Raw genomic sequence first — 16981 nt, forward strand, 5'->3', positions numbered from 1 at the left:
CCTGCACTAGTCATCTCTCTAGGCCAGGCTTGTCCAACCTGCGGCCCAAGGGCCGCATGCGGCCCAGGTTGGCTCATAATGCGGCCCAGTGCAATTTTTTATTTTTAAAGAAATTCCAAAGTTTCAAGTTACAATGCTGGTGCTTGCGGCCGGAATGCGGCTGGGGCACGTCACAACAGTAGAGGGGGAGAGAGGGAAGGAAGGAAGGAGTGGGAGGGGAGGGGACAGGGGGGCTGTGTGACTGCATTGTGCTGTCCCCATCAATAGGTGGACCCCCTCCCAGCCCCATAAAGCCGTCCGAGTCGAAGCTGGCAGCCTCTGCTGTCTGAGATCGTAGCTCCCGGTAAGCGCGCTTGGAGCAGGGCTCCGGAGGACAGCTAGGGCTGCCCCCCCCATGCGGCCCAAACCAAATTTATGTGCGGCCCAAACCAAGTTTTCATCTTCTAATGTGGCCCAGGGAAGGTGAAAGGTTGGACACTCCTGCTCTAGGCAATAATGCCTCGTGTAAACAGAGAGGCAGGACAGGAAGGGCTGTGTATGCTGCCCAGCCTTCTCCCTTGCGTTCTATCCCCTGATTCTGCGGCATTTCCCACAATATAGGAATAACATTTGAACTGTGCTACATGGTCAGCATATGTAGGCTGAGCTTCCCGCTTCAGATCTTTCCCTGAAGGACTGCAGGAGGAGCAATGAAGGTGGCGCCCGCAAGTACAACCAATTTCCCCACCTCTGTTGGAGGGAAAGCTGATCAAATGAATTTGAATGCATAAAGACGGTTAGTGCAAAACGAAATATGCAACTGGCAGAAATTTAGAAAAGTGCTTCTGGACTACAACTCTTGGAACCTGCTTGCTATTTTGGCCACTATGAATTCTGGAAGCTCTAGTCCAAAAAAATGACATTTCCATCTTTAGGTAATTGAGGACAATTAACAGACCATGATGCCATTATGTTGTCTTTTTCCTTAGATGCAAGAGTGATAGTGGGCAATCTAGGTGGATGGAGGATTTGTGTTACAAACAGAACATTCATCCCTCTTCTCATGTTCCCCCACTCCCTCTTAAGGCCCAGCATGTTCTGAAAAATAAGCATTTTGTCTGCTACTGTAGGAATGGATGGATGTCAGGGTTGCAAGATATGCTTTTTTCAGTAGAAACCCAGGACCTATTAAAGCAACGACTAAGAGCTCGGGGGCCCCTCAATTCATATAATTATTGTAGCTTGCGCTTCTGTGGTCTTGTTTATTGAATGCATATAAGGGAATATTGTCCATGAAAGACTAATGTATTAGTCTTTCAAATGACATAGGACAGGATTATTTCTTGCTATCACCAACACAGATGTTACATTAACTTGCACTATTAAGCAGAAGCCAACTTAGAGCTACTGTAAATTGGCTTTCAAGGTACCGTGAGACATTTAAGGAAGCTTTTATCAGTGTCAACCCCATCTCCCATTTTTATAGTTGTCTGATGGACTGCTGATTTATTCTGTTGCACAGAATTGTTTGCTGCAGTCTCGTGCAGCAATAAATCAGCTGCTGCATGCTGTAAACAAGGGAAGGTTTATTGTGTTCCCACATGAATATCTGGGAGTCAAAAATCCTTGCTGATGTATTTCAAATCGGTCAGAAATCTATCAGTAGAACGAGAATTCATGCACAGGTGGTACTTTCTCAGGCCAGGTAATAAAAATGTGCAAACTGTTGTTTACTAGCTCATCCGATAAAAATATTACAAAAGTAGGCAGGGTGGTGAGGATTAAATCCTCGCTGCATGTTGTGTCTTGGACTATTACAGAACAGGCGGGTTGCAGATGATAAAATGCGTCTCATCAAAAGATGGGATGCTAATCGATTTCAGGAGGGGTAGCCAAATTAGGGCGGTAGTCCATTTTGAATGAATGAATGACTATTAGGGTCAAAGACCAGTAAAGGTAGGCCATTTTGAAGATTGCTCGAAAGCGACTTGCTGGCACATAAAACTTGAAGCAACAAAATTACAAACATTAGGGTATTGTGTTTTTTATTTATTAATTCATTTATTGTATTTATATCCCGCCCATCTGATCAATTGTCCACTCTGGGCCAATTTTTTTAAAAATATATGCCCCCACAGCCATTTAATAGTTGCATCCACCCAGGTTGCTTCGCTAGTCAAAATCACCAACAACCAGATTAGAGCCTGGAATATTATTTGCATCACAGCATCCCACAACCCCTCGTCCAGCACAGTCCTGTTGATTGGGGGGGCGGGCGGGGTGTGTCAGGGGGTTGAGTCCAAGCTCTGCGTCCCCGATGGTCTCAAAATGTCCGATTCCTGCCTCCTATTTTCCACTCGCCACCCTATTTCGACAAAGGGTCAGGTTGGAAAAAAAAAATTTCCCCGGATGGGCTTCCCATCCCAGCGAAGGCGGGCGAGCGTTGCAACCCGAGAGGGAAATGAGGTCGCCACCGGAAGGGGCTGGATCCGCTCTCGGTGGGTGGGTGGGTGTGCAAGGGCCGAGCACGGCCGAGCAATCCGGAGCGCAGATCCGGGGTGGGGAGAAGAGAGAACAAAAGGGCGGCGAGCAAGCGGCGCTCCGTTGCAGGATTTTTCTTGCAGCCCTTCGTGTGTAAGTATTGCTTTCTTTCCCGCGTTTCGGAATCAGATCGCGAAGTTCTTGCGGCTTCCTTTGTCCCTTGAGACCCGGGCCCGGATCAGCCACGGATGATCTTGGGAAAGGAGGGCGAGCCCGACCCAAGCGAGAACTGCCGCAGCCCGGTGCTTGCAAGGGGCCGTTTTGCTCTCGAGCAAACCCGTCCACCGTTTAGAGGTTTTGCGGAGGAAGAAAATTGAAGAACGGGGAGGGGGGGGGTCGTGCTATTTTGCACCAGGCGTGCAAAAGAGGCAAGGATAGGAGGGGGGATTGCTCGTCGTGTAAAACAGGGTTGGGGAACGTGTAGCCCTCCGAATGTTTATGGACTACTGCTCCCATCATTCCCCGCCATTAGCCTTGGAGGGCTGGGGGTTATGGGAACTAGAAGCCGATCCCATTGGGTGGGCCACAGAAGCTCGGCTGTAAAAGATTGGCCATAATAATTGTATTCAGGCTTGATTAATATTAGCGATAAAGCTGCAGATTTGTGCACAACTATATGAAAATTGAGCTCCATTAACTGTTAATGAAAAAGCAAATGTAGATGTTTCAAAAATAAATCTTGAGTGGCAGGAGTCTGGGCCCTGAACATAAGGGAAAATTCTGGAACACCTATACGTCTTTAATGCAGAATGATTGTTTCTTACACTGGTTTGCTCTGCATGCTTACAGTATTTCTTTGTGATTGTTATCTGCCTTCAAGTCGCCTCCAATGACTGTTTAAATGAGAGATCTCCAAAATGGCCTGTCCTCAACAGCCCCCTGCTCTGCTTTTCTAAACTCAAGTTTGTGGCTTCCTTTAAGGAGTCAGTCCATCTTGTATCTGGTCTTCCTCTTTTCCTGCTAACGTCAAACTTTTCCGGCATTATTGTAGTTTTCAGCAAATCTTGCCTTCTTTTGATGTGCCCAATGTGGAACAGCATCAGTTTCATCATTGTTGCCTCCAGAGAGCATTCAGGCTTGATTTGCTCCAGGACCCTTTTGTTCATCTTTCTAGCAGTCCGGAGTATCTACAAAGTTCTCCTCCAGCACCATATTTTAGATGAATCAATTTTCTTGTCAGCTTTCTTCACTGTCAAGCTTTTACACCTGTCTGTTAGAAATCGGGAATACAACAGTGTGAATGATCTTGGCCTTGGTCCCCAGTGCCACCTCCTTACACTTGATGATCTTTTCTAATTCCTTCATTGCTGCCCTTCCAAGTCTTGGTTTTCTGCTGATTTCTTGGCTGCAATCTCCATTTGAATTGACAATAGAATCAAGGTATACAAAATTATTAACAGTCACAATTCCCTCATTGTCAACATTAAAGTTGTTTAGAGGTTCTGTAGTCATGTTGTTGTTTTTTTGTCTTTATGTTCAACAGCAGCCCTGCTTTGGCACTTTTTTCTTCCATTTTACTAAAAGTTATTCCAAGTCATTGCTTCTTTCTGCCAGGAAGATGGTGTGATCTGTATATCTTAAAGTATTGCTGTTCCATCAAGTTTCACTCCTCCATCTGATTATAATCCAGTTTTCCTTATGACACATTCAGCATATAGATTGAACAGATAGGGAGATAAAATGCAACCTTATTTGACACCTTTGCCTATAGGAAAACACTCTGCCTCTCCAGCCTGTCCATATTCTGTTCTAATGGTAGTTTATTGTCCACAATACTGTTACGCATCAGGACACTCAAGTGCTAAGGTACACCGATATCTTTCAGAACAATCCATAGTTTCTCACGATCCATACAGCCCAAGACTTTACTGTAGTTTATAAAGCAAAGATTGATCTGAAATTCTTTGGTGTGCTCCAGCAGATATTTGATCTTGAGTGCCTCTTCCTTTTTGGAACCCAGTTTAAGCGACAGGCATTTCTCACTCCATATAAAGTAAACACCTTGAGCATTACTTTGCTTGCATGAGGAATTAGAGAAATGGTCCTATAATTCCTTGGCATCTCCTTTATTGGGAATTGGAATGCATACTGAATACTGTACAGTGGGCTCTCGACTTACGCACTTAATCCGTATTGGAAGGTGGTTCGTAGGTCGAAAAGTTCGTAGGTCGAATCTGCATTTCCCATAGGAATGCATTGAAAACCATTTAATCTGTATCTGCTCTTTTCCGTCCATAGAAACTAACGGGAAGCTGCTATTCCGCCTTCTGCCACTAGAGGGGGATATTTTTTCTTTTCCCCCCCCCTTAGGTTCAGGAAACGAGGAGGAACGCAGGGAACAGTTTGCAAAGCACTTTAGAAATCTTTTTTTTCAATGAAGCCAATTTTAAATCATGTTTTAAAGCATGTTGTGCTGATTTTTTCAGCACAAAGACACACAGGCAGGCTTTTTAGGTGCTGAGCAAGCTTAAGTTTCTGACCCTTTTTTCCGTCCAGAAGCCAGTCTAAGGGGAGGGAGGGGGCACTTTTTTCCTGCTCGTAACTCGAGGGAAGTTCGTATGTTGAGTCCTTCTTTCCCTATCAGGCGGGTTTGTAAGTTGAATTGTTCGCAAGTAGGGTCGTTCGTAAGTCAAGACCCCACTGTATTTCCAATCTGTGGGCCTTTGTTTTGTTTTCCATATTTGTTGGCATATTATTGTTTGCATTTTGAAAGATTCTGTATATTAGAATAGTTCTATTGGCATTCCATCTACGTGTGGTGATTCATTTATTCCCAGTGCTTTCTGAGCAGCTTTCACTTTACTTTCTAGAAATGTAGCTTCACCATTATAGGACTCCTCTTCAAATGAACTATTATTCTTTTATCTCTTCTGTACAAGTCTTCAGTATACTGTTTCCACATTCTCTTTATTTTATCCTGGTCACAAAGTGTGCTTCCGTCTTAATCTTTCAGCGTTCCTAATCTAGGCTTATATTTCCCTTTGATTTTTTGGATCTTCTGAAAAATACTTATTGCTTTTCCTCTTCTGTCGTTCCATTCAATTTTTTGTTTGTTTTTGCATTGACCATTATAATCATTCTGTTTGTCTCTATATGACAGTCACTGAAAAGTCGTGTTCAAGATTCTGACCCTATTTCTGTCACCTTTTACTTTGCTTCTTGTCTATTCATTTTCCCCCTACAGGAACTACAGGAATTGTGTCTTTCCACTCTTCCCTAATGATATCTCTGCTTTCAATCCACAATTTTTCTAGTTCATGGTCAATTGAGAATAGTTCAAATTGGTTCCTTTTGTAGACATTAAATTAATCATGAATATTGTTTAAATTATATTTTGGAACAATGATTCTCTTAAGTGATCTTTTCACCTTTACTATAATGTTTGATATTCACATTTCATGATTAGTGCCATAATTTGGCTCTGATCTTATTTTGGCAAAGAGAATACTGCTTCTCCATCTCGTGCTTTCAATTACATAGTCTAGTTGATTTCTGTACTGACCATCTGGTTATGTCCACATGTACAGCTATCTATTTGATTGTTTGAAGCATGTCTTTGTAATAAACAGGTTTTTGGCTTTGCAGAACTCCAAGTCATTCTCCTGCTTTAATTCTTTCCCCTAGGCCAAGTTTTCCAACAGCATTTGGTTCTGCATTGTTTCCTATACAGTGGTGCCCCGCATAGCGATGATAATCCGTTCCGGATAAATCGTCGCTATCTGGAATCGTCGCTATACGGGGCAAAAAACCCCATAGGAACGCATTGAAACCCCTTCAGTGCGTTCCTATGGGGGATAAACTCACCATTCAGCGAAAATCCTCCATACGGCCGCCATTTTCGCCGCCTCGGTAAGCGAGGAAATCGCAAGAAAACGCTGCAGGCGGCCATTTTCTTCACCCAGTGGCCATTTTGGAACTGCCGATCAGCTGTTGGGGAAACATCGCAATGCAAAGATCGGTAAGCAAAACGCTTACCGATCATCGCAATGCGATTTCCCCCATTAAAAACATCGCAATGCGGATTCGTTGTTAAACAGGGCGCTCGTTATATGAGGCACCACTGTATTTGTGTTCCAGTCACCTATGATTATAAAAGCAAAGCGTGCTGCATATATACCGTCCCATAACGCTTTAAGCACTCTCTGGGCAGTTTACAAGTTAATTATGTAAGCTACACATTGCTGCCTTCCCCCCCCCCCAGCTGGGTACTCATTTTACTGACCTCAGAAGGATAGAAGGCTGCGTCAACCTTGAGCGGGTTACCTGGGATTGAACCCCGGGTGATGAGCACAGTTTTGGCTGCAGTACAGCCATTTAACCACTGTGCCATGACTTGTTTAGGTGCGTGATCAGTTTCCTCCTGAATGCTTGCATAAAAGCTTTCAGTTTCTTTGTCTTCAGCATCAGTAGTTGGCATAGACTTGAATGGTGGTTGTTCTGATAGGTTTTTCATGGAGTCTAATGGATATTATTTGGTCAGACCTTGCATTATAGTGTCTAACTGCCTGTGCAGCATCTTGCCTTAGTAATAGAGCCATTCTGTTTCTTTTGGATTTGTCATTTCCATACAGTGGTGCCTCGCAAGATGATGTTAATTCGTTCCGCGAAAATCGCTGTCTTGTGAAAACATCGTCTTGCGAAATGCGATTCCCCATTGGAAAGCATTGAAATCCATTTAATGTGTTCCAATGGAGAAAAAAATTGTATTGAGAAAATCGCCCATAGAGAAACGTTTTGCGAAGCACGGACCAGCAGTCAAAATCGCTGTCTTGCGAAAAACTGTCCCCCCCCCAAAAAAAAAAAGTTTTGCGAAGTGCGGACTCAGCTATCAAAATCGTCATCTTGCAAAAAACGGTCCCAAAAAAACCCATCTTGAGAAGCATGAACCAAAGCATCGTCTAGCGAAAATTGCCCATAGGGAAAACCGTTTTGCGAAGCGCTATAGCGATTGCAAAAAAACATCTTGCAAATTAACCGTTTTGCGAGGTAATCGTCTAGTGAGGCACCACTTTATTTTGTAGTTGTTTAACTGAAAATATCCTGTTCCAGTCCACTTTAGTTCATGAACACCAAGCAATGTTTATATGTTCCATTTCTCCCTTTACTGTTTCCAGTTTATTTTCATTCATACTACTCACATTTCATGTTACAATTGTATGTGTTGTGTAACATCGGACTTTCCTTTCACTTCTGTGTACTTCAACCACTTTGAAAATGTATTCCAGAGGTGACGTAAATTCAGATCATAATCTTTGTCATCACTGTCAATACAAATGGAAAAAAATACAGTGATCATTATCAGTAGTAGTTTTATTTACATGCCGCATTTCTCAAATATCTTTAATCAGCTTGAATGGCTTAGAAAAATTGAATGTCTATAGAAAAATTGTGGGTCAAATAGTGTACAGAGACAGAAAATTTAAAGAATATACTTTAATGTACAGTGGTGCCTTGCTTGATGAGGATAATTCGTTCTGTTCAAATTGCTGTTAAGTGAAATCCTCGTCAAGCAAAACGAAAAAATTGAAAACTGGTTCAATGCGTTCCAATGGGCAAAATACCTCAGCGTCCAGCGAAGATCCTCCATAGGACAGCCATTTTCCGGTGCCTGTAATGTGAGGAATCTATCCTAAAGTACAGTGGGGAGTCATTTTGCACAGTGGGGTGGGCGACGACCAGCTGTAAAGATTGTTATTAAGTGAAAAATTGGTTCCCGAAGCAGGGAACCGATCACCGTAAAGCGGTTTTTCCCTATTAGAACATTGTTTTGCGATTGCAAAAGCGATCACAAAAACTTCATCGTAAAGCAATTTCCTCATCTAGCGAGGTAATCATCAAGCGGGGCACCACTGTATATTGAAAGATCAATGAACTAAAGTGTGTTTTTTAAAAAGCAGTGCCTACAATTAGTGGATAGTAGGAACTCTCTGTTACTGTACATTATATCAAGTGTAAAATCGCAGTGTCTAGTAAGCACTTTAAACCAACACAGATAACAAACCAACACAATTTTATTTTACCAGATGTTGATACTGCACTAGAACAACAACATCTGAAATTCAGTACAGCTAACAAGGAATAGCCAAGCTTCCAGAGTTCATGTTATTGCAGAAGTATTAAAGCTAACATAAATGAATGACTTAGGCATTAAGTGAAATGTTTGTAATCAGATCTAAAGAATAGCAATAACTCATGAAATGTGACTGAAAGCAGCTCTTGGTATATTGTGTACAATTTAAAAACCAAATATGGTGCTAACTACAGAATTATAAGCTTAATGAATCATTTGCTTAAGGTTTTCGTAAAGATAACACATGGCGAAATTCACACTGAGTGTGACAAAGAGGTATAAGACACACTGTTTATATTCAGTGGAGTTGTGGAATCAAGGAAACACTATTTTGCCTACATATAGCTGGGGACACATGGCATAATATGAATTTATCTTGCTTTGTTGACTGTTGACCTTTTTCAAAGTCCAGCACAGTGAACTGATGAAACTGTTGATAAAAAAAAGTCTGGATTCAAGAGATATATAATTGGCAACCTTTACTGGCAACAAAAATGTAGTGAAAGTTGGAAATCAGAGGATGTAGAGGTACTTGGAGGAGTACAACAAGAATGTAAATTCTTGTCAGTGCTTTTAAATTTATATTCTAAGAACAACTTTGGAGAAGTACTTGCTGATTCAAATGACAGGATCAGTGTCAATGGAGGGATTTCTAATAACATCCAGTATGCAGATGAGACATTATTTTTAGCTTACAATTTAGATGGCCTGCAAAAATTTATAATGTAACTTAAAGGAATAGTAAACACAATCTAAAGAGAAATGTTGAGAAAACCAAGTTCAGGGTAACCAATTAAGTAAGCAGTCCATGAAAATTCAGGTAAATATCCAAAATGGGTCTCCTTGAGAGAGGCTGGACTCAGTGGTCCATAGGGTCCCTTCCAGTCCTGCAGTTCTAAGATTATTTTAATATTAAGTCAAACAGCATTAATTACTGTGGTGGATAAGCTGCTAATTCAGACATGTATCACACACACCAGTCACATGACTTGGTGCACGATGAGAAATAACATGCACCAACTACCCTGTCACATTTTGCACCTATAACAATTTGCCTTGTTATAAGGTCCTTATACCACAGGATTCTGGCTAGTGAGTACCATGGCCAAATGTGCATTTGAATCTATATCTCCTCAGTTATAGTCCAACACTTTAGTCACTTCTCCACATTGGACTAGTGGTTTAACTCAGTATAAGCAGATTTTGGAACTACAAAGTAAGTAACATCTCTAAGTTCTTGAGTACAAGAACTTATGTTACAGTGTGTCTTTGATTTTCCAACTTATTTTTTTGCTGATGCACTAGACTGCTTAATAGAAATATTGCTTTGTTTAAGCAGGTTCATGATGATGAGGAACGGAGAGATGTTTGTGAAGGTGGAGGTGATCCCCCAGGAGGAGGAGGAGGAGGAAGAGGAAAACCTGGTGACAAAGGCGGAGATGATCCAGCATGAGGAGGAAGGGAGTCTGGTGAAACAGGAAGAGATCCCCCAATATGAGGAAGGGTACTTGGTGAAACAGGAAATGATGTTTCCAGAGGAAGGTTTTGAACATTCTGAAGAAACAGCTGCATTTCTAGAAGAATATGAAATCAATGTTTTCCAGATTCCTGGAGATGATGATGATGAACCCTGTGACATTGAGCCTGGTCCTGAAAGCGAAGAATATGTCCCCAAAAAGAGACGTTGTAAAGCAGCGCCGCAGAAGGGAGCTGCATCAGAATCCAAGCCAACCGCAGTCAAGAAGCCAGGAAGAATCTATAAGTGCCCTGATTGTGGGAAAATCTTCAAGCGGTGCTCACCCCTTATCAGACACCGAAGAACCCACACCGGAGAGAAGCCGTATGTTTGCCGCGAATGCTTGAAACGCTTCAGTGACAGCTCAGCCCTTGTGAAGCACCAAAGGATCCACGCAGGAGAGAAACCTTACACCTGTCCCGAGTGTGGGAAGAGTTTTTCTCAAAGCTCCACCCTTATCGCTCATCAGAGAATCCACACTGGAGAGAAACCGTACAAATGCCCTGATTGTGGAAAGAGCTTCAGTGTGAGCTCCAATCTTGTTGCTCACCAGAGAATCCACACAGGGGAGAAGCCGTTTGGATGCCCTGTCTGTCTGAAAGGCTTTCTGGTCAGCTCCCATCTCATCAGGCATTTGAGAATACACACAGCCGAGAAACCTTACATCTGCCGAGAATGTGGGGAATGTTTCACTCAGAGCTCTCACCTTGTGGTACATAAGAGAATTCACACTGGAGAAAAACCTTACCTGTGTTCGGAGTGTGGGAAAAACTACCGTGGAATCTCAGATTTGATCCAGCACCAGAGAATTCACACAGGAGAAAGACCCTACAAATGCTCAGAGTGTGGGAAATGCTTCAGCCAGAGCTCATGTCTTAAAAAGCATCAGCGAATTCATACAGGAGAGAAACCTTACCAGTGCCTCAGATGTGGAAAAAGGTTTAATCGGAACTCCCATCTGACTAGACATCAAAAAATTCATACAGGGTGATGTCAGAAGGATGGTTCTCCAGAAGTTCATCTCCATAACTGACAGCTGTTGTTCAAGAAATACAGCTAGGTATCCTAAATAGCCTTTCCCCATTTTCCATCATCAGCAAAATCTTGGATATTTTCATCTTGACCTTTTCTTTCCATCTGTGATTAAGATCTGCTCTCCCGACTTCCTCCTCTCCATCTGTTCTATGACCTGTTTTCCACAGACTTATTGTACCTTAAACATTTTTCAAGTTTTAAAATATCATCGTGATGCCAACCATCTTTAGAGATTCAGATTACTGAGTTTCCCAGTCAGCTATGGATTTTGAGTCTTTCCTGATGACCTTCAAGCAAACCCTCTAGTTTCCAAATAGAAGCTGTGATTTGTGATGGTGGAGAAAAAAAAATAGTGAATCCTGGACTGATAAATATTTATACCAATCTGTGTGATGATGCTAAGATACACTTATTTCACTACTGTTGCAGTGCCTAAAACAACACATCATCCAGTGGACTTTTCTGGCTCTGAACTTTCACTGTACAGTTCATGGGAAGCTGCATGTTGGAGAATGTTCTGGATGTAGTTCACCAGAGCCCAAACAAAAGAAGAAAAAAAGAGCAAAATGTGCTGTTTGTTTCCTCCCCCAACTGCTGTCTCTGGGCAGTTTACAATTTAATCATGCAGCTTACACATTCCCTCCACCCCCCCTAACAAGCTGGGTTGAATGACCTCAGAAGAATGGAAGTCAACCTCAACCTAGCTGCTTCAGCCCAGGATTGAACTGAGATCGTGAGCAGTCATCACTGCATTACTGCAGTTTAACCACTGTGCCACGAAACTCCGGGAAAAAAAGGAATAACTGGTGTGTTTCCTTTTCTTTGCCCCCCACTGCTTAATATTAGGCTTGGAATCTTGAATTACAAACCTGCATCCCTCTAATCCTTGGTGACTTGATTGAAGATGTTCCTTGTGTTGATGTTGGGGGCATTGTCACAGCCCAGTGGTAGATACACCCTTTTTGTGTGCAGAAGACACCATTTTTAACTTCTGAGTTTGCCAGTTTAAAAGGTCTCAGGGGTAGAGAAAGACTGACACATTTCCACCAATCGGAGTACAAAGTGCTGGGCTAAATGGGCCAGTGATCCAATTCCATACAAGACATTGTCTGTGTCTGCTTGTTCCATGTTATTGACACCTGCTCTGATCTAGTACAGCCTTCTACCCTAAGAAGTGGAGACAAAGCTTCTGTTGAAGGCCCTGTCTGGCAGTATGTGAGAACAATTTTGCATGCAGCGTGGGCTCTTGTAGCAACATCTGGGCTTTAAAATGTTGAAATACTCTTTTATCTTTTTTCTTTTTAGTCACAATTATAGTTTATAAACAGTAGAGTTGGGGCTATATGTTTTTCAAGTGACATTATGAACTTTGGTTTGATTCTCACTTTGGCCATGCTTGGAAGATGGCCTTAAGCAGTTCTCACTCTCTCACACACACACACATACAGCGCTCCCTTCCCATCTTTAATATAAGGATAATAATACTGAACAACCTGACAGGGTAGTAGTGTGCAAGTGATGGCATGCAATTTTGTGTAAAGTATGATGAACCTCCAAAAAAGTGTTATCTAAATCAAACCTGAACTATCTGGAGGCAAAAACATCAAAACGGACTCTGCCCTACTTTGGGCACATTCTCTGGAAAAGACAATATGCTGGGAAAGGAGGAAGGCAGCAGGAAAAGAGGAAAACTTAATGCAAGATGGACTTGGTCTCTAAAGGAAGCCACAAGTATGAGTCTACAAGAGTTGAGCAGGGCAGTTGAGGACAGGACTTTCTGGAGAGCACTCATTTACAGGGTTGCCTTGGGTTGGAGGCCACTTGACGGTATTTGGGTTTGAGATAAAGTAAGCCCCAAATGTGAGAAAGTTAATTTTGTGTTCCACTTGCATATTTCCATGCAAGTATAACCCTATCTGGAAATTATTACACTTTTCCCAATTGGAATCATGTTGGGGGGATAAACGGACATGAGCCTACAAGACTCATCCTACTTCCTGTGTGGTTTTCATCCATTTTGTCACAGAGGGTATCTTCCTTCATTGAGTCTGCTCTTCACCCTCTTAAGGATATGTGAGAGATCCATTCTGTTAACCGTTGTTGTTTATTAACTTCCCTGATCTGCACCTCCTGATGTTTGCTAGAAAGGAGCACAATTTGCAGTTTGAAATCCATACACTACCAACTTCCTAAACTAAAAAGAACTCATCTGACAACACGCAGGTGTTTGGAAAATGTGCAAAAAAGCACTGTAGATATTTCTGTAAGATGTAGAAGTATGCTTAAGTCAGTGGGACATCCAAAGCAAAGTGTGCTGCTTATATACCACCTCATATTGCTTAAAGCTCGCTCTGGGCAGTTAACAACTTAATTATGGAGGCTACATTTTGCCCACCTGCCCCAGTGAACTGGGTACTCAGTTTACTGACCTCAGAGGGATGAAAGGTTGAGGCAAGCTTGCTATCTCAATTTGGGATTGAACTTGGGCAATGTGCAGAGTCTTCACTGCAGTGCTGCAGTTTAACCACTGTGCCGCAAGACTCCTGCAGTGCCTCTATTTGAAAAGGTACACCGCAGCTGAAATCCTGTTGCTCAGATAGTAAATTACAATGGGAATAGGAACCAGAAGTCTGGCACTAAATTGGTTCCAGTCCTTCCTCAAGGGTTGAGTCCAGAGAGTACAGTTTGGGGAGGAATTGTCAGCTTCATGGGGTGCCCCAGGGGGTCATCTATCTCCCCAATGCTATTTAGCATCTATATTAAGCTGCTGGGTGAGATTTGGAATGCACCGTCATCAGTATGCTGATGAACACAACTCTGTCCTTTATAATTTTTTACGTAGATGCTATCCAAATACTTGAACATTGCCTGCTGTCAGTTCTGCAGTGAACTAAAGCCAACAGGCTGAACCTGAACCCAGGCAAAACAGAGATCCTCCTGGGAGACTCCTCCTTATTGTTGTGGGGGGAGGGATGGCTCTCTAGCGAGTGGGGCATCCCTCTTTCCTACTGTCTCACAGGAGCATTCTGGACAGGATGGAAGATTGCTTCCCCAAGTTGGATGGTGTGACCCTCCCTCTTGTGGATCGCGTCCGTAACTTGAGTGTATTCCTGGAATTGGACCTCTCTTGGGAAACCCAGATTGCAGCTGTAACCAGGTTAAGCTTTTAGCCAACTGAGATTGAGGGCTCGGTTGTGACCCTCTCTGGACGGAAGGGAGCACTGAGGATGCTAGTACATGTGCTAATTATCTCAGAGATTGACTACTGTAATGCTTTCTGTGTGGGGCTTCTCTTGAAGTTGATCCGGAAACTTCAACAGGTATAGAATGCGGCTGCCAGGCTGGTGTCAAAGTGTAAATAAATTTGAACACATCTCCCTAGTCCTGGCTTGCCTGCAGTGGCTGCCTGTGCTGTTCAGAGCCAGGTTCAAGATTTTGGTTCTTAACTGCAAAGCCCTCCATGGTTTGGGCCATCACTACTTCCTGTCCCTAAGAACATCATCCAGTCCACACAGACTGTGTTCCACCCAGTTTGCCACTTTAGAGAGAGGCCAGCAAGTCATCTACAAAGAAACCGGGCCTTCTCGATTGTGGCACCATCCCTATGGATTGGGCTCCCAGTGGAGCTGTGCCTGGCTCCCTCCTTTCCTACATTTAAGAGGATGTTAAAAACTAGGCTGTTTCAAGAAGCCTTTAGAGGCATCTTTAGCTAAATGTTTTTTTAGATTTTGCCACTATCTTGCTATTGTTTAGGTTTTGAGTTTTTGCAGAGGTTTTTTTTTTAGGTTTTTAAAATCTTTATTTTGATTATTTAATGTCTTGTTTGTTACACTATAACAGTGGTACCTCGACTTGAGAACGTCCCTACATAAGTACGATTCGAGTTAAGAATGACTCCGTTCGCAAAAAGTTGCTTTGACTTGAGAATGGAGCCTTGACTTAAAAACCAAAACAAAGGAAAAAAAAACCCTTTCCTGCCCTTTTTTTGACCTAAGTTCACCTTAGGTCAAAAGAAGAATTTTTTAAAAAAAAAATCACCCCTAGTGGTAGATACGGATTAACCGGCTTTGCATTAGTTCCTATGGGAACTAATGCTTTGATTTAAGAACAATGCCTCAACTTAAGAACAAAAAACAGCAGATACGGATTAAATGGTTTTCAGTGAATTCCTATGGGAAATGGTGATTCGAGTTAAGAACGTTTCGACTTAAGAACGCAGTCCCAATACGAATTAAGTTCTTAAGTCGAGGTACCACTGTAGTTCTTTGGTTGTCTCTTTGATGTAAACCGCCTAGAGTAGTGCCTAGCGCTAATCTTGGTGGTATACAAGTTTTTGAAATGAGCAAACAAAAACTAGTAGACACATTTGAGTCAATGGAAATTATGGAGGAGTTGACTCACATATTCCCCACTGATTCAGTGGGCCTACTGTTGTGTGACTTACTATGTTAAGCAACAAGATTTCAGCCATAATGTACTGATTTTTCTCCATTAAAAAAAATCAGTAATGTCAAACAGACTTAGAGGTTGAAAGGGGAGGAAGTGGTCCAGAAACTGGCCCAAATATCAGTTGGGGAGCAAGTGGAAGGCTGAGAAATGCCCTTGAAAAAGGCCCATGGGGAACCAGACAAAAGCCTGCTGCCTCCATTTCTCACACAAAATTTTCAGAAATTCCTTTCATCTGCCTCTTAAGCCTGTGCTCCTGTTTTCATAGAAAATTTCTAAGTTTAATTTTTATTGAGATGTACTATCCTGCCTGATGTGTATTTTTTTTCCTGAATAAGGTATCTGATAGTTTTCTACTTCCAGTATAAGGAAGCGTTGTTATTGTTGTTATTGCTGTTTTCCTTCAGTTCTAAATACCAAAAAATGTGTTACATGCCTAAAATATGCACAGAATCCTGTGCTTTCTTAGTGTTTGTGCAGAACAACACAATCCTGTATATGCTTCCTCATAGTAAATCCTACTGTGTTTCAGTGAGACTTACTTTCAGGTAGGTTTGCATAGGGTTGCAGCTGTAGGATGTGATTTAAAATAAAAAATATATAGAATGCTTTGGATAGCATAGGAATTATGGATTTTTTTCTCCTGGCAAGACTGTTTGGTACATTCTGTGTATTTCACACAATATTCTAGGGTGTAAAAGACAAAAATTTTTACAGAATATAGCCGGGGTGAGCAGAGAATCTGATACTTTTTTTAAAAAGTGCTACTTTGGTTTGCATTAAACAGGCAAGGTACAGGATGACAAACTAGCACAAATGGGAGCTGTGATGAGGGGAATGAGATATTATGTGAAGGGCAACTGAATAACATTACAAATGTGAGAGAAACAGCAATATCCACACCCTTATGTGGAAAAGAGCATTGGGAGGTGGCTCAGGCCCATAATGACTGGTACAAAGTAAGTACTGGATGGTTTTAATTTTGAGTAACATTCAGTTTGCCTTGTATATTCTGCAAAGTGGAATTGCTTCCAAAAGTATATTGGGATTGCGCAGATACCAGTTTAATACTAGGGAATGTGATTTTATTTTATTTTCAGGACTACAAATACCATATTTCTCCATTGGGGGAGTTCTACATACCTTACAGAACCCAGTATGGTGGATAAAGTGATGGACTAGGACTCAGGAGGCCTGAATCCCCCTCAGCCATGGAAACTTGCCAGGTGGAACTGGTAAAGCCACTGCTTAAATGTCTTACTTTGAAAGCCCTATTAGGTTGAAATGTCTCACTTTGAGAGTCCTATTATTGCTCTAGGTCAATTTCAACTTGACAGCGTAGAACAACATCCTACCTTACACATATCTTACAAAACCTACATGTGATGTACCTG

General features: G+C 42.2%; 1 protein-coding gene across 1 annotated transcript; it reads left to right on the forward strand.

Moving 5' to 3' along the window:
• The first annotated feature begins 2423 nt into the window (after positions 1 to 2423).
• Positions 2424 to 16207, forward strand: LOC110088047 (uncharacterized). The gene is made up of 2 exons (XM_078388761.1): positions 2424 to 2613; positions 9930 to 16207. Exons 1-2 carry the CDS (start codon positions 2441 to 2443, stop codon positions 11095 to 11097), a joined length of 1341 nt encoding a protein of 446 aa, XP_078244887.1. The 5' UTR covers positions 2424 to 2440; the 3' UTR covers positions 11098 to 16207.
• Positions 16208 to 16981: the final 774 nt, after the last annotated feature.

This window comes from Pogona vitticeps, chromosome 2 (genome assembly GCF_051106095.1).
Source record: "Pogona vitticeps strain Pit_001003342236 chromosome 2, PviZW2.1, whole genome shotgun sequence".
NCBI classification, from domain to species: domain Eukaryota; kingdom Metazoa; phylum Chordata; class Lepidosauria; order Squamata; family Agamidae; genus Pogona; species Pogona vitticeps.